The sequence below is a fragment of the Rhinolophus sinicus genome, linkage group LG01, assembly GCF_036562045.2.
Source record: "Rhinolophus sinicus isolate RSC01 linkage group LG01, ASM3656204v1, whole genome shotgun sequence".
Taxonomy (NCBI): domain Eukaryota; kingdom Metazoa; phylum Chordata; class Mammalia; order Chiroptera; family Rhinolophidae; genus Rhinolophus; species Rhinolophus sinicus.
In genome coordinates, this window is record NC_133751.1 from 34,623,831 (window position 1) to 34,642,375 (window position 18,545).

General features: G+C 34.7%; 1 protein-coding gene across 1 annotated transcript in view; it reads right to left on the bottom strand.

Annotated features, from left to right (window-relative positions):
* The window catches only part of ZBBX (zinc finger B-box domain containing), a 117,587-nt gene that overhangs the window by 73,596 nt on the left and 25,446 nt on the right, over positions 1-18,545 (bottom strand). The window contains exons 4-8 of the mRNA XM_074330499.1: positions 18,159-18,273; positions 13,182-13,295; positions 10,740-10,830; positions 4,123-4,171; positions 3,157-3,266 (exon numbers count right to left, since the gene is read on the bottom strand). Of these exons, the coding sequence (XP_074186600.1) occupies positions 3,157-3,266; positions 4,123-4,171; positions 10,740-10,830; positions 13,182-13,295; positions 18,159-18,226 (432 nt within the window). The 5' untranslated portion in view covers positions 18,227-18,273. The remainder of the gene's footprint in view (positions 1-3,156; positions 3,267-4,122; positions 4,172-10,739; positions 10,831-13,181; positions 13,296-18,158; positions 18,274-18,545) is intronic.

Genomic DNA, 18,545 nt, shown 5'->3' on the forward strand with positions numbered 1-18,545 from the left:
GATTTACAGCATTCTAACTCTTTCAGTCCAGTTAAAACTACCATGAAATAACGCTAGTAATATAGTCGTAAGTCAGAGTGATTATGGCTATGTTCTCGAAAACTATAACATAATCTACAATATTAGTCATAATCATTAAATGTTTTGGGGGGGAACTATTTCCTAAGTGTGCTTTAAATATTTTAAATTACAAAAGATATTGGAGTATCTTCAATACTAGCTGAAAGGAAGATATATCTAAATTCCATATTAAAGAAATATTTTAAAGAAATGATTCATTCAACAAATATTTGTTGAGAACCTACTAAATTGCAGGCATAATTCTAGGTGGTGGGCACAGAGCAGTGAACAAAACTAAATCCCCACTTTCATGAAGTTTACATTATAGGTGGATGGAAAATAAACAAATAAATATATATTAAAGGGTGATAACTGCTATGTAGATGAATGAAGGACCTTCATGAAACTAGAGTGTGCAACTGAGCTGTTGCTATTTTACAAAGATCTGTCAGGGTAGGTAACATCTGAGTTGACTTTTATTGATATGAGGAAACTGGAGGGGGTAAAATTGTTGGAGATAAATTATGGTTCAGTTTTGAACATGGTAAGTTAGTGATTCCTGTTAGCCAAGTAGAGGTATTAATTAGGCAGCTTGAGTTCAAAGATCAGAGGAGAGATATGAGTTAGCTATGTAAATCTGGCAAAGTAGAGATGGTCTTTAAAGCCAAGAGAGTGAACGAAATTATCTAAAGAGTACGTACAGGTAATCCTCGTATAAAATGGCACTTCTATAACACGGTTTCACTCTAACACGGTTCGAGAATTGGGGAAAACCCTAGTACAACACGGCATCCTAAAACACAGCTTCACTTGAACACGGTTTGAGAATTAGAGAAATCCCTGAATAACACGGAGTGTAATAAGAGCTTTTAAGAGCAAAAAAATTCTCATTTGAAATTAGAGAAATCCTTGAATAACACGGAACATAATAAAAGCTTTTAAGAGCAAAAGATATTTCATTTGAAATTTTTCATTCGAGCGTGGACGCATCAGATTTGACTGCAGAATTTTAAAATTTACTAGACTTTTAAATCATTTTGTTCATGGAGTATTAAATTCAGAGGATGAAGATATCTTGTCAAAAAGAAAATGCCCTCAGTTAATAGTGCTTAGTAGTGATGATGAAGAAAACATTATTTAATACATATTAATATGTTATATTTTTGGTGAACATGGCTTTAATAAAGATATTTCTCTTAATTATAAAAATATAATAGTACGGTGTGTGTTTTTTCAATTTTTGGAACCTAACCCCCTTTTTTGTACTAGTTCTTTGCTTCATATAACACGGATTTGCATAATGGCATTTTTAGGAACCTAACAACCGTGTTATACTGGAGTTACCTGTAGAGCTATAGACTAAAGAAGAGACCTCAGGACTAAGCTCTGTAGCATTCCAATGTTAAGGGGTCAAGAACACAGAAAACCAACAAAAAAGATTGAGAAGGGGCAGCTAGCAAAGTAAAATAAAATCAAGGCAGAATGATATCTCAGAGGAAGCCAAATGAGGAGTCAAAGGAGATGAGAGGAATACTGTGTCAAATATTACTGATAGATTAAGAGAAGAACTGAGAATTGACCACTGCATTTAAGAATGTGGAAGTCACTGATGACCTTAATAGGAGGAGTTGCTGGGCAGTCGTGGAGACCTATTTCTGAAAGGAGAGGGTTTCAGAGAGAATGGGAATTTAGCATTTCCACTTCTGGGTGTGTACCCAAAATAATTGAAAGTAAGAACTTGGATAGACATTTGTACACCCATGTTCACAGCAGCATTATTCACAATAGCCAAAGGGTGGAAGTGACCTGTGTCCATCAATGGACAATGGATAAACAAAACGTGGAAATTACATACAATGGAATATAATTCAGTCTTAAAAAAGAAGGAAATTCTGATATATGCTAAAACATGGATAAACCTTGAAGACATTATGCTAAGTGAAATACGGACAATACTAAATGGTGACAAAATAATGAATACTGCATGATTCCACTTGTATGAGACACCAAGAATTGTCGAATTCATAGACAGAAAATAGAATGGTGGTTGCCAGGGACTGAAGGGAGGGGATATGTAGAGTTATTATTTAATGAGGACAGAAGTTCAGTTTCTGTTAAAAAGAGCTCTGTGGATGGATGGTGATGATGATCATACAACAATGTGAACGTACTTAATGCCACCGAACTGTATACTTAAAATATAGCTAAAATAACTATGTATTTAAATATGGTAACTTTTAAATTATGGCGTATTTGCACTTAAATGTCCACAGCAGCCTTAAAAACAATAGGAAAAATAACTGAAACAACCAAGTCATTCAACAAGTGAATGAATAAATAAATTTTGGTGTATCTGTACAATGGAATACTACTCAGTAACACAAATGAAGAACCAACGATAAATGTAACAATGTGAATCAACCTCTACACAGAGCAAAAAAAAAACCATCCTACACAAAAGAATATATACCACACAATTCCATTTACATAAAGTTCAAAAATAGGCACCACTCCATGAATGGTGTTAAAAATCAGAACAGTAGTTGCCTTGTGGGAGGAATAATTGGAAACCGCACAAGGGAACTTCTGGGCATATTCTATGATCATGATGGGTATACAGACATTTGTCAAAAGGCATCTAATTGTACATTTAAGATCTGTCCACTTCACAGTAAGTAAATTATTCCGAGAGAGAGAGAGAGAGAGAGAGAGAGAGAGAGAGAGAGAGAGAGAGAGAGAGAGAAGAAAATATGACGACAGGAAGTCACCAACTCCTCGGAGGTGTTAGCAAGAGATACAGAGGGAGCTGTGGGAGTCCAAGGAGAATGTTTGTTTTCAGTTTCGGTTTTGGTTTTAGATGGGAGCTACTATGCGCTGTTTGTGGGCTGGTGATCCAGTACAGAGAGCTTAAGAGACAAGGTGTGACCTTAAACAGGAAGAGGTTCAGTGTGTCCTTGGCCTTCCCCAGCAGCACGCACACTTCACGCTTAGTAACTGTCAAGGACAAGGATTTGGCTACTAAAGCAGGTTAAGCTGGGAGAGGTGTCAGAGACCATGCGAAAGTTCTATCCCAATATCTTACTATCGTGTACGTACTAGCAGAGCAGCTTTGTTCTCACACTGTCCACAAACCTTCCCCTTTATCTTGGGTTTTTCACTTCCAGAGGAATTTGCCATTTTATAATTAAGTGGTTGTCTCACTGCCTCTGGAAGAAAAAAAAACAAGTCAGACTAATTACTTTTAAATACGATGTTTGGTGTTTAGCCAAGTCTAATCCTCCCAGGAGGTTGGGGAGCCCACGGTCTCCCTCCAGCCCCTCGTGACCACAGGGCCACACATATCCACTCATATCCACTCATATCCACTCTTGAACTAGAATCAGAACTAGACATATAAAATTACAAAATGTAATAACAGTTAAAAACTATGTTCTTGATAGAATTCCTATGGCATTCTGTCCCATCTCTAGATCAAACTAAAGCCCACACAGGACATCTTCTGTAATAAATATATAAATACATTGTAATATATGATGTTATATATATAAATTATATATGTATATATATTTCTAGAACTACCAAATTACCTTAACCATTCAAATCAAATGTTTATCCTCTATTAAAAAATCTTATGTCTTTGGAATTATTATAAATTAAAAATCGATTATTCTTTTTGCTATTGTCAAGATGTATTAAAATATAAGAGAATTTTTCAATATTCTCTGAATTTCCTAGAGTAGAATTTCAAATTATAATTTTATACTGCTAAATGATCTTCCTAAAGTGTATATCGACAAATTTTAAGCCAAGTCCTCACTTTTGAAAAACGCTATATTATAATCATATTCTAAGTTGACATTTTTGACATAAAATTAAGCCCCCCCAAAAAAATGCATAAATAAAATATATTTTGAATATCAAAGATAAAAGAGTCATAATTTGGGGGTTTGTACTTTTTATATTGCATGAACAATTCCGGTACTTTAATTTTTATGTAATTCAGTTGGAAAAAATAATGAATTATATCTGTAGCATTTAGTAATAGAGTGGTAAACTGTTTACCTTGAAACTGCTCCTTCAGTAATTTTAATTTCACTTTTCCAGCAGAAAGCTGTATTAATGAAATAAATACTATTTGTCACTATACATTCTATTATTCAAAGACAGTTTAAGCTATTAACAAAAATATTAGAAAGCGATAACATTTTGGTGCATCTTGAACAAAACATTTTGAAAGAATAATATAAAATTCATAGAAAAGATCGTCATTAAAGCATATATAGATCTTCTAATTAAGAGAAAATTCATAAAAAGAAAATAATTTTTGGAAATATACATATAAACCAGATTTTAAACATGCCATAAATTATGTTTAAACAAAAATCATTATATCATGAAATGATTTTTGTGAAAGCATTACTCTTAAAATACTATAAAGACTTTTCTATCTCTGATCTTTCTGAAAGACACAAAGCCTAATATTTGTGTAGGATGAATCTAAACTGAATTCTGACTGAACTACTCTGTTTACATAACTGTGGACACCAATCTTATCTTATTTGCCCAATTTAGAGAACCAGGTGTTTAAGCATCTCAGACTTAACCTTCAAATATATTATTTGTGATTTTTGACTTTCCCAAGTTGTAGCCAAAAGAAACAAAACAAAATGAGTTAATGAGGCTCTCTGCTAGGTATTTCAGATAAACACTTCAACTCCTTGGATCTTAAGGTTTTAAGAACTAAAATAGACTTGCCAATTGCCTGTACTGGGCTTGGTCTTTTTAAAACCAACATTCAAAGTACACAAACGAGCATAGATGATGGTGCACATTTACACAGACACGGTCAATTCATGCCGGGTTTTCAATTTGCAGTTTGCATGCTCAATTGCCCAATTTGTACATGAGAATATGAGAACAATGGCTGCCTCTACGTCTATGCCTGTACCAGTTGCAGTCATCTGAAAATTTAGGCCTAATTATTCTCACTGACTCTAGTGGTTTTGCTTCAAATGGGTATTTGTTGTTCACATTCTTTAAGTAGCTACTCAGATGCTATGTATCAAACACAAAAGAAAAGAAAACAGGATTGAAATCATCAATTTTTAGTGAATCACACCTTTATTTTTAAACTGGCAATGCTATACAAGGTGCTGATACCTTAATCTCATTTATCATAACCGAATGATCCAATATTATTACCTTAACACTACACCTGAATTGCAAGAAGATCAATATGATTATAGGCAACCTGGGCAGAATGCATTTGCCAAAGTGAACTGAAGCCATTATTAGGGACATTTTGTAATTTGTATTTATTATTTTGAAGAATATTTTCTGTTCTATGAATATAGTCATATTTACCTTAAATGAGTCAAACTGCATAAAAATATTACAATGAATAAACCGCTAGCTGCTATTTTTAGGCAAGCAGAATTTCCTTCTAAGTCTAATTTTTATCTGGGAAAGAGGTGAGGGTGGAGTGAGGCTGGACCAAGGCCGCACACACACACACCACAACACATATCCGTATGTATATATATATATATATATATATATATATATATATATATATATATATATTCATGTAGTTATATATATCCAAACATCAGTAATTCAACATACTGAAGCCTATGCCTTATTAACCCTCTTTTACCTCTACCAGCAGATGCTAAAGGTGTGCCATCACAGGTCAGGGACAGCTTAGTGGCTCTACCACACAGACATAGCATCTGGGTCATTGGGGTCAGGCTATGCTGTCATCATTAGCCTCCCTGGCATTCACAGATGCCTCAAACTCCTACCAAAGCCCTCATATGGCATGCTGGGCCCACACTTCTCCCATAAGCAACCTCTTTAGATATTCTCATTCTTAATCCAATTAGCTACTTAACCTTTGCTATTCTCTACTGCTTATCCTGCCATTTAGGCTCCCCTGCCATCTAGGCTCCCCTGCCATTCCACAGAGCTCTTATTAAATAGTCATTTAACTATCTTATGTCTTAAATATTTCCTAAAAATGTCTCTTCCAAAAAGTTCACATTAACTGGACACACCTTTCCAGAGGAACTAGCTCCATTTCTATTCCCTTTCACTCACCAGGTTTAGAGAAGAAAATGTTTCTCCCTGTTTGCTTCCCAGTGCTGCTTCTAGAATATTGTTCTGCTCTCATCATTCAGCAAAGTCACCTTTACTGAAGGTCCTCACCATCCACTTATTGCCGTTAGCAATACCCAAAATCCTCTTCCAGCTGAACTTTAGGAATCTGCCCAGTGTCTCTATTGCATTTCTGGGTGATGATCGTGGAGACTTCAATGTCCATGTTCACCTGACATCTTGATGCTGAAAAACCCTCTAACACACTGACTACCAGGAACCTCTAAATGGCTCTTCAGCCACCAGACCATTATGACAAAACCTTGAACCTAAGCAGCAATCTGAATGGCCACACCTTCAAAAACCAAACTCAAGAGTTTCTCAGTGCTAACCATGATCACCTCACTTTCTTCCTCTTAGACCTCCCACATCTACCTACCATTGTGATGACATAATACTGAGTGGGTCCCCTACAAATACAGGCTGAACAACTCCAGTGGGCTCTTACAGCTCTTCAGCAATCCGTTTATCATTTGTTGCTAAACCTCAATCATGACTGGCTACTCCCAACCTTCTCTATTCCAAAACACTCAAATTCACCCCATTTCTCTTCCTTAATCTGAGCAGATGATCTTACCTTCAAATTTACTAAGAATGCTGAGGTCTTCCCATTAAGAGTTTGCCACAGCTTCCTACCTCACCTGCTGTTAAATGAAACCTCTAAAACATTCCCCGTACTGCCACCTGTTTTCTCTTCCATCTTTCTTATCTCAGAGAAAATATGCCCTCTCTTCTTCAAAGACTAGACCCCCAGCAAATGGCACCTCTCTCATTTGCATCTTCAATCTTTCCTCCACTAGTTAGTCCATTCCTCAACTACAAACTGACCCACATTTCCTCCCTGACTGTAAAATACAATAAAATGAATTCCTTCCTTGATCCTGTTAAACCCTTGAGACATTACCCTCTGTTCTCATGGTCACTGCAACACTAGTTGTTACTCATTGCCACCCACCTTTCTTTTTCAACCACTTGAAAATATGTTTGCATCTAATAATAATACAATCACCAAGTCAAATTCAGTGTTTCTAGAAAGTCTCATTCTCCATAAATAGGCTTTTTTTTTTTTTTTTAACCTTTTTTTTTTGTACGGAGGCTCACAGGGGCACATGTGGGGATCAAACTGGCAACCTTGGTGTTATCGGCACCAGGCGCCAACTGAGCTAACCGGCTACCCCTAAATAGACCCTAACTAGACATTCTAATGTGATTTTCAGTCAGTGTTACTATTGGTTTCACACCTATTATCTCACACATTGCTCAAAATTCTGTGACGTAGTTAGCAAGTATTCTTATGCATGTTTACAAAAATGGTAACAGAAACTCAGAAAGGTTAAATGACTTGCAGAATTAAACCACAGAGTTAATGAAATGAATGAGGAATTTAATCTATAAAGTCTAACTAACACAGGGTTTCTTGACCTTGGCCAAGATAATTCTTTGTTGTCAGAGGTTCCCAGTGCATTGTAGGATGTATAGCAGCACCCCTGCCCTATAGCCATCTCATACCATTAGCAAAAACAAAACAAAACAAAAAACCAACAAAACAAAGAAACAAAAACCTTAGTTATCCGTGGTGATAATTGAAAATGTCTCCAAACATTGACAAATGTCTCCTGGGAGTACAATTGCACCCGTGGAGAAACACTGGTCTAAAACTATATTCAAGACTTTGTCCACTACACAATGTATCAGCCAATGTTGACTTCTCCATATTTTCTCTCAACACCCTCCTTTACTTTCATCTTATGTAAAATTATATTACTTTGATTTTATTCTTAACATTCTTTCTCTTCTCAGACTCCCTTTACTACAGAGCTGGCAAATTACTTTAGAATCAGCCTGAAAGCTTGCATTCCAAATCTTGGTCCTGACACTTGACTTTGAGCAAGTTAAACTTATTTGATGTATAATTACTTCCTCTGTCGGACTGGAAAAATAACAATTGCCTTTTAGGGGTGATACAAATACTAAATGGAATAAAAAAGGAGAAGCAGCAAACCTGTTGACTGAAATAAAACAGATAGTGAATAAATATTAAAGTTTTCTGCCACCATATTCCTTGACCCTTCACAGCTGCCCTTCCTGAGCTTTATCCTTCTCACCTTTCTTTTCCTTTTTATAAATTCTTAGGAAGCACATTTACATTCTCAGCTTCAACTAACACATGAGAATTCAAATAAAACTCTAAATCTTTGAAAATTGCTAAGAAGGTAGAACTTAAATGTTCTCACATACACAAAAAGAAATATGTGAGATAATGGATGTGTTAATGAACTTGATGTGGGATATCTTTTCACAATGTATACATATATCAAATCATCAAGTTGTACATTTAAAAAATCTTATAATTTTATTTGTCAATTATACCTCAATAAAGCTCGGGAAAAGAAAAAGAAAGGAAGGAAAGAAAGGAAGGAAGGAAGGAAGGAAGGAAGGAAGGAAGGAAGGAAGGAAGGAAGGAAGGAAGGAAGGAAAGAAGGAAGGAAAGAAGGAAGGAAATCTATACCCCAGAACATTTTTTATGACTTCCTTCTTTTGTTTATCTCCTGGTCAATGTGGCCTGAAATCTTATAGTTATATATCTGACTTCCTCCTTTCCTTTCTCACTGTTACTTGGTTTCATATTTTCCTTTATATTTCTTCAGCTGCATTCTAATTCAGACTCTTCTCATCTGACCTCTAGATTATTTCAATAGTCTTCCAAATAATCTCTCTGCTTCTATATCAGTGGCCTCCAAAGTAGCATGTATGCATGCCTGAGGGAGTTCAGGAAAAGGCCAGAGTGTAGAAAAGAAACATCTATTGATATTTATATTATCCTTGATTAATTTTCATATTTTGGTTTACAATGCACATGACATGTTAGTAAACAAGTATATATATATATATATATATATATATATATATATATATATGGAGAGAGAGAGAGAGATATAGATATCTGTATATATTAGTATTATATATATTACTAATAGTAAACAAGTATGCGTGTGTGTGTATATACATACACACACACATTTTATTCATAAATAAATAAATAGTTTATGGGTAGAAAGTCCATGCTCAAAACAAATTATTTATTGATATGATGCATAATCAAAACAGTTTAGATATCATTGTCTCTGTATTTATTAACTCGAAATGCACTGGATATTTGAACACATCAACTATCATACATTATCACCTTAGTCTCGCTACCCTCCTTTTCCAAAGCTTTCAGGGAATTCCATTCACCCAATGAAAAATTTAAGACTCCTGAGTCTGGTATTCCAGGCCTTGCCCCCTGCTCTAGCTCACTTTCTATACCCACCTTCAACAGCTTCCTGCCCCTCCAAGTTTTCATCCTCTACTCAATCATGCGGTTTGTGGGGACTGGCATTATGACTTATTCATCACTTTTTTTCCTTACAAGTAGATCTTGTAGATTCTCAAATATTTGTAGAACTAAACTATTATTTCCCAGGCACTAGATGGTTCACACACTAAATAGCTATGACAAAAATTACATACTGATTTTTCTATATATTTTTATAGGTGCATCACCTTCCAAACTAGATGAGGATCCCCTTGAGAATAAGGATAATTCATTATACCACAAAGAAGCCACTTAATAAAAGCTACTGGAAAAAGAAGTCAATAATCACAGTCAGCATTTTTAATATATTTACAATAACATCAGAAACATGGAACACTATCTCAAAAAGTAATAAATAATGCAAAGCAAATTATAAAACTTTTAATCCAAAAATTAAAGAAACATATTTCAGTAAGAGAATGACACTAGAGAATAAAATGTTTTTTCAAAGCCAAAAAGTTTAGAAGCACTGAGTAAGATGTTTATAGATGCCAACTGCCCAATGAAAGTTTAATGATAGTTATATAAAAAAAAGAAAAAGCTATATAAGTTAAAACTTACAAAGTCACAGATCTTGTACTAAAGAATCCAGAAGCAAAACAGTTTTCTGTACAGAAATACACTTAATCTGGTTTTAATTACACATATAATGTAATAATAGATAGTAAAGATAAAATAATTCTATCTGGAAACCTGTAAGAATTTTTTCCTTGGATATCTTTACACATACAATCAACAGTATATGAATAATAATTATTATTCAAATAGAACACAAACACATTAAACCAATGTGATATAATACAAAGACAGAAAAATATCTATTCTTTGGTATGTGAAATTATAGCTTTCACCTTAATATAGAACTACATAGTTCTATTGTACATACTTGAAACCAGAACTGAATGGAAAAAATTGGTTTAGAAAAATTCAACTCAAGGTGAATTTCTAAAGATCAACTTGCAGATGAAAAACAAAAACATATCTGAATGATGAAACTTGTACACAACCTACAAAATTTTAATTTTAATCAAAATACACTAACATACAAAGTTGTTAAAACCAAAATAGTAAGTTCTTAAGTATGAAAGGGAATGCAACATCTGAAAAAATAATTTATATCTTCTTGCTTAGCAAATTGCCTGAGAATCAAATAGTATTTTCTTACCTTAATAACATTTCCTTTATTCTGTGACATTATATGTGATTGATTACCCAATTTGCCCACTTTTCCAGATTTCCAGTGATATCCACTTGACCTTCAATACATATAAACAGAAGACAAAAATGTAATTACTAAGTACACATCTCCTTTTAATGAAAACAAATGTATTTTCCGTGTTCCAGGAAACGGAAATTCAGTTGTTAACATGTAAACAGACCACCACAAAATAAAAATAAAATGTCAATAATGCCACAATATCCTCCGTAATTCTAAAATATAACTCTATCGTATTTGGAACTTTTGAGACAAAATGAATAACAGTGAAATGTCCAAACAGATGAAGAATTCCGTTTTTCAGTCATTTATAATGACTAAGAATAGCTTTATGGATTTATAGAAATTTTAAAGATTGCCATATGGTTTGAAAAGCTAAGGGTCCACAAATGTAAAGAGGAAAAGGAAGCAAAACAATAAGAATATTCAGCAGATCTACTACGTGATCAATACCTTATTAAGACTTCGAATGAGCCCCCATCAAAAGGTAACAGGGATTGCAGAGAAGGCAAAAAACTGTTTAGTTTTATAGTTTAGTTTTCAAAACACTTTTATTTGAGCTTCACATTTGTTTTTGAAGTTAATAGGGCAGTGAGTCCAATTCCTATTTAAAAAATAATGAGACAAAAACGTGTGCAAGGTCGCAGATAATAAATAATAAAGTCAAGATGAGAACATTGGACTCATAACCTTCTAAGCAGTGAGTGGCAGGTTCTCATTCTGGCTATGACATTTACTATCTACGTGACCTTAGAAAAGCATTTAACTAATCTGAAAATGCAGTCAAGCTTTAGAACATTTTAAAAAATATCTAGAAAAGGTTCCTGAGCTAATGAAAATTCACTCTTGAGGGCTGATTTCAGAAACTCTGACTCACAGACATATTTGTGATCCACTAAGAAATCCAAAGCAGTGAAGGTTAAGAAATAGAACTGGCCACTGGATCATTAAGAGAAGAGCAGCAAGACACACAATAAACTTTGTCACCTGGGACAATGTACAACATTGAGATGCATGGATTAAACCAATGCTTCAGTTTTTGGAGAGGGTGTGTATGTGTCCTGAATGTTTTTCAAAAAGTTAGGCTCTAAGGATAAATGCTACTAAAGCTACAATAAATATTTGAATTTTCTTTAATGGTTCAGAAGGTACTTAATAGATATTTGATGATCATCACTTTGAGCACCAAACAAAAGCAAATTTAATATACAAAGAGTCTGGTAATATTTAGTACTATCGAAAGCACATGAAACATGCACTCTCATTCTGTACAGGAGAAAGTTACACACTTTTGAAGCCTATTTGAAAAACAATTTCCCCAATTGTCTACCAAAATGTAAATTACGTATATACTTTGACCAAAAATTATACAGGTAAGAATTTACCCCATAGATACTCTTGCAAATACAGAGGGTGCCAAAAAAATTTATACACACTTTAAGAAAGGAAAAAACTGTATTAAAATTATAATACTCAATATATACCGATAACAAAAGATGAATACAAGTCATGTGCATACATTTTTTTGCCATCCCTGGTATAAGGAAAATACATATATATATATATATATATATATATATAACTTTTATATATATATAAGCATATTCATGGCAGTACATATAATCACAAAATACTGAAACCTTAATAAAGATTTGAACAATAAATGCTATTATGTCCACACAAAGAAATAATATGTAATCATTAAAAGATAAGACATTAGAGGGAGAAAAATTTAATTGTTAAAACTGGTGCTACAAAATGTGCTGGGTGTCAGTCTATAGCTAAGAGATAGACTTTCATTATGTAACTATCACTTCTATTCAACTTTTATAATATTTATTTATTATTTTTATAATGAAGTCAAATTCTCAGTAAAATTAGTACAGATATACAAGCACAACATTGGAGAGTTATCATTAATAAAATTTCAGATAAAGCACATTTGCTAAAAATATTTCAAACATATTGAGGGTTTGAATGATTCTTATAGGTGTACCTGTACACGCCTGCCCCAAAATACTTTTAATAAATATAAAGGACTCTACATATAAACTGGTAATCTTCTGTTCTTGTCAATTTTATGGGAGCAAAAGGCAAATTCTGCATTGTTGTCCTAAACATTCAAAAGAATAACGTAAGAAAAGAAATAAGAAAATGCAAGAGCAGATAAGGCTCAGATGAAACAAAAGTAATGGTAATTTTAAAAAACAGCGTGCCTTATATAAGAAACCCAAGTAAAAGTAGTACGGGAAATGTAATATTGCTAGTTCATCAGGAAAACCAGAGATTATTCATTCAGAACAGATCTTTATAGGAATTATAATAGTACATAAAATAGTTCTTTACATAATTTTGTTTATCCCTCTGAAATTCTCTAAAAATGTCACCTACACTCTTTCTTCCTTTTCTCTGCTCCTTGTTGAATGGAATTCTTGTAGTTTCTTTTCCATCTCTTGGTTCTCCATCTCTAACTGTACTTTCTCCATCCTCAGTTCTTGAGCATTTCTGAAAAAGATTTAAATGCAGAATATTTATTTGAGGTAAACAAACAAAAACAAGGTAAAATAATTTTATATCATTTTTTCTCTTAAGTAGAATTATGAATAATAAATAGTGATGAAGTATTTTAACTTCTTTGTATTTCTTTGAAATATGGTTTCTAAAGTTAGCAAGTGCCTTCCATTAACATTCTCCTCAAGCAAGGTATCTCTTCAGATGTCAGACTTTTGCTTTTCCTATTACATTGCTAGAAGTTTCGAATCATAATTCACTTTATATACGAGCTGTATCTTTATATATGAACAAATATCTATGACATATGAATAGGAAACAAAAGAAAAAATTATTTTCTAATTTCCATACTGTGCTTCCTCTAAGGATTCAAGTAGTTTGAAGCACAGTGTTTAAAGTCACTTTTTTTTCTGTATAGGCAGAATACACATTTTTGCTGAACTGATCATCTTGGAAACCTTCAATAAATTTCTACCTTTATGGCAGGCATGTATAATCGAAAAAGTAAACAACAACAACAAAAAAGAGCAGAGCCTGCTCGGGACCTATTAGGGAAAAAGTACCCATTAAGCATTTTGGTATAGAAGCCATTAAAAGGATTAAATGAGAACTGAGCCAAGCCCAACCTATCATTTCCTCTAAAGAAAAGCAATAAGAAGAGACCTTTTGAGAACAGAGCAGAGCTCCCTTGTAGATTCTTGTACAAGAGATTTTGATAATATTATCTGAAGCTCATCAAGCTTTTGACACAGGCCATTTTCTTCATTTTACAATTCTAGTCTCTATTCAGCATTAGTCACTAACTCTCTCTTTCATAGGTCTAAGCCAACCTAGTTCTCTAGCTTGTATTATCTACCATGAATTTAAACCTCTTCCTTCATTATTACATTACTAGTGGTTTACTATAATCATGTAGCGTAGGTGACCAGGCATGCTATGGCAAGGAAACAAAATAAGAATAATGGAGATCAGAAAAGGCAACTAATTTACAGAGATGATGAGCAGTCACCAAAGAGCAAGTGGGCCAAAGATATGTCCCCAAATGGACACAATCCAGGGAGATATACGGAAAGTGATAGGAGGCAAAGGCTGTCCGGAGAGTTCAGAGAAACTGGCAAAGATATTGAGGAGGAGACATTATTTTCATTACATCTGCTCCACAAGGAGGAATCCAGCCCCTACTACATACAAGTACTGCGGTAGGTGGTATGATATGAGACACAGTGGCGCTTCCAGTATAGAAAGGAACACAGACAAGCATGTAGGTAATTGAAACATAGCATGATGACGCTCTCATTGGAGCTGTACAGGGAGGTATCTGAGCACAGAGAAAGACCACATACCCAGCCCCTGGGCATGTAGGAACAGTTCCTGGAAAAAGGGAAGTCTGAGCTGAGCCCTAAGGTGTGAAAAGACTTTATCAGTTAAAGGGAAGTGGTGAGATCGGTGTTCCAGGAAGAAAGAAAGTGTGTGCATAAGTAGAAGAGTGATGTGTGGGCCAAGGAATTAGAAGTCCTGTGTGACCAGGCATTAAGTGCAGGATGGGAAAAGTGGCAGGAAATGGAACTGCTGAGGTGGACAGTGGCAAGATAATGAACAGCCACAAAGGTCATGATGAGAAATTGGGATCTGTATTCTATGAGCAACAAGAATCATTAGAGGGTTTTAAGAGAATTGATCAGACTTGCATTTTAGAAAGATTACTCTGGCTGTATAATGGAAAATTAATTACAGGGTGCAAGGCTGGAAGTAAGGCAGCCAGTGAGGAAACTATGTCAGTAATTTTAATAATAGAGACATTACGCTGGTCTGACTAGATAGAAACAGTGGTGAGAAAAATGGGAGCATTTGAGAAAATAAGGAAATAGAATTAATTGGACTAAGAGACTGACCAGAAGTAGGTGACTGACCAGGCAAAGGACAAGAAAGAAATCTGAGATAATCCCAGGTTTCTTACTTGAGTGATCAGGAAAACTAGATCACTCTCGGATGGGCAGAAGACACAGTTCATAATTAGTCCCTGAGCTGGTCTCTCTGCCCAAAGTCCCAAGGGCCTATAACAGTTTCCATGTGGCTTCCGGAGGAAGAGTTCAAAAGCACAAACATGGCCATGTCACTCATTTGCTTAGAAAAATTTAATGGTTCTGAAGTTCCCACTGTGGTAGAAGAAAGGGGTGAGACTAAACAAAATAAAAAGGACTGACCTACTGACCAAGTGTTCAAGTTTATGGTGGAATTCTATGGATCTGGAACAAGACAAAAGATTCCTCTTGGAGACAGCCTTGACTACAGAGCCAGGACAGGCAAGAAAAACTAAAGTTGATCCTGGACCATGTCAACACAACAAATCCACCCACTGAAATGGGTTGGGAGCTGGGAAAGAGGTAGTGAGGAATTGGAGAACACCATAATGTCAGAAAATATGAAGACATTTGTTAAGAGGATGTCAAATGAAAACAGGCTTGGAATAAGGAAAGGCCAAGAATGGGAACTCCAGAGCAATTACCATAGAGTAGGTGTTACCGTCCTAGTTTATACCGGTTGTGGATCATGGGTGGATTAGGGACACATACAGGCCAGAGAACAGTGATTCCCCTGCATCTCCAAAATAAATTCCAAACTCCTCAGTGTGGCACATATGTTAATTTATTACCTATACAACCCTGCCGTTCTCTCCAACTTTGTTCTATAAACTTTAGCCAACTGTATATGTCTGAAAGGCCCCAAATTATGTGGTCTCTGTGCTTTTGCCCAAGTTTCTCACCCAGTACCTACCCTACTAACAGCATCTTTCAGGCAAAGTTTGGGGACCTCCTAACCTCACCTCAGAAGTTTGGGACATATTCTTATGGTCCCCTGTGTTTTCACATCACATTATGTTTCACACTATGTCATAAATGTAATTTTACTTATTCACATCCTCTACAAGCTATTTGAGGGCAAAAATTGTGATTTCCTACTTTTATATCTACCATCCCCTAGTATAGTATGTAGAACATGTACTTAATAAATGTTTGTTGGATGAGTGTTTATAAGTACCAGGTGAGATCAAACAATACAGTGAACATGTAAATTAAAAAAAAAATTTACAGTGAAAAACACATTGCCATTAATACCCCTCAAAATACTCCCCCTCACTTCGAACTCACTTGTCCCATCATTCTTGCCACTGAAGCACTTCTGGAAGTCCTCTTTCATGAGTTGATTCAAAACATTTACCTTTCATGGTCATTTTGACTTTAGGGAAGAGCCAGAAGCCCCACAATGCCAGATCCAGTGAATAAGGTGGATGAGGACACAACATAGTGTTTTTATTTGACAGAAATTTCCGTATTCTAGAATTGATGTGTAACACAGAGCCTTTCTGTTGTGGGTCACAAAATACAGTGAATGCTGCTGCCGAGTACTATCCAATGGAAAGGCAGGGATCTTCAATATGGGAAGTCGTGTGTTGAACTTTAGTAACAGTGTGTGTGGTAAGTTTCAACTTGTTCGGTGCAGTCAGTCCAGTCAGGTGTGAGCTATGGTTGAGAGAAGGTGCGTTTTAAAGTGTGCTGTAAATCATCCTCCATCATGACAATGTTCCGTGTCACATATCGCTTCTGGTATATGGCAAGTTCTGTCAAATATAAATATTATGGTATGTCCTAATTCACCTTATTCACTGGATCTGGCACCATGCAACTTCTGGCTCTTCCCCAAAGTCAAAATGATTCAGGACATCAAGGCAGCCATGACAGCACAACTAAAGACACTCATGAAAGAGGACTTCTAGAAATGCTTCAGAAAGTGGCCATGAACAATGGGAAAAGTGTGTTCAAAGTGAGGGGGCATATATTGTGGGGGATTAATTTCAATGCATCTTTTACTGTAATAATCGTTTTTATTTAAACATTCACCGTATTGTTTGATCATACTTTGTATCACACACAGACTTGAAACATGTCACCAAAACCGAATAATGCATTCCCCCTTCTCTTTTTCCATAAAAAAGAAAAAATGGTAATACTAGCAATTGCATAGCTTTGCTCCCCACCAAAAAATGGTAAACCTTATCATGATAATGCCATAAATTTATATAACATTTTCCAATTTACACAATGATTTTACACACAGTATCTCAAAAGTAAAGGGAGAATTAAGAAAGATCTGAAGACAATGAATACCCACAGAACTACTGATCTGGATCAGAGAATTCAAAAACTAAAATTAAAATTGACAGTTTGTCCCCAACCCATGCTGGCTGGCCCTTAGTGATATTTGAGAGGAAGGACTTGGGAATTTCCAGTGACTCTGGATGATCTCAAAGGCAGACAATATCTTGAAACTTCTGGTACCCTGCCACGTCATGAAATTTCCAGGATACCCAGATCTGCTTGGCTCTGGCTGAATGCATCCACCAGGTAATCTAGGACAGAAGATACTCTCTTTGGGAAGGGTAAATTCAATAAAACATCTTTTAACTATGCAAAGTGTTAGGGTAGTTAGTACCTTCTATTCCCTTTTTAAAGGTCACTCACCCTAATAATCTCCCTAAATTTCAGTTTCTTCAGAGTAATTCTCTTTTAAGTTTGAACAAGTGTCATAAAAGTATTTGTAATTTTTTGTTATATTGCTTTAATAGTTAGTAAGCCCAACCTCCATTTATAGCTTTTCACTTCGATTCTTGGGGAATAAATATTTTTAGTCCTTATTTTTTAAAGTTTTTAAACTACAGCTGTGAAAAATATGGTGATAGAATTGACAAAATTTGAGTTCAACTCTAAATAACCTCATGTAAAAAGAATACATTACAATATACAGAAAATTTTTATTTAAGTCAAGTATTTCTATTTACATCAATATGTATACACTTACTTATATTTCAGCTTTACCGAATGTCCAGGTTTTCCCCATGGAAGAACTACAAAGTCTTTGGTGTTCATGATTAGTGTCTTAATATTGTCTAAAAATTGTTGATTTATGCAAACTTCTGAAAAATAACAAAGACAATATAATTATGCCTGAGGTAAAATAGTTAACTTACAAATTCGAAACTACATATAACTCAAGAAAATTTTAAAAACAGAAATAATTATGACTGAAAAGGCTAAATCAAAGGTTAAATAATAAAAAAAATTACATAAGCTTAATTGTTATATAAATGTACACACTAATAAAATTATAAATATAATATATCTCTTGGAAATAAAATTTTACCAATAATTATGTGGCAAAAGACTGTGGAAATATTCAACTGAAAGT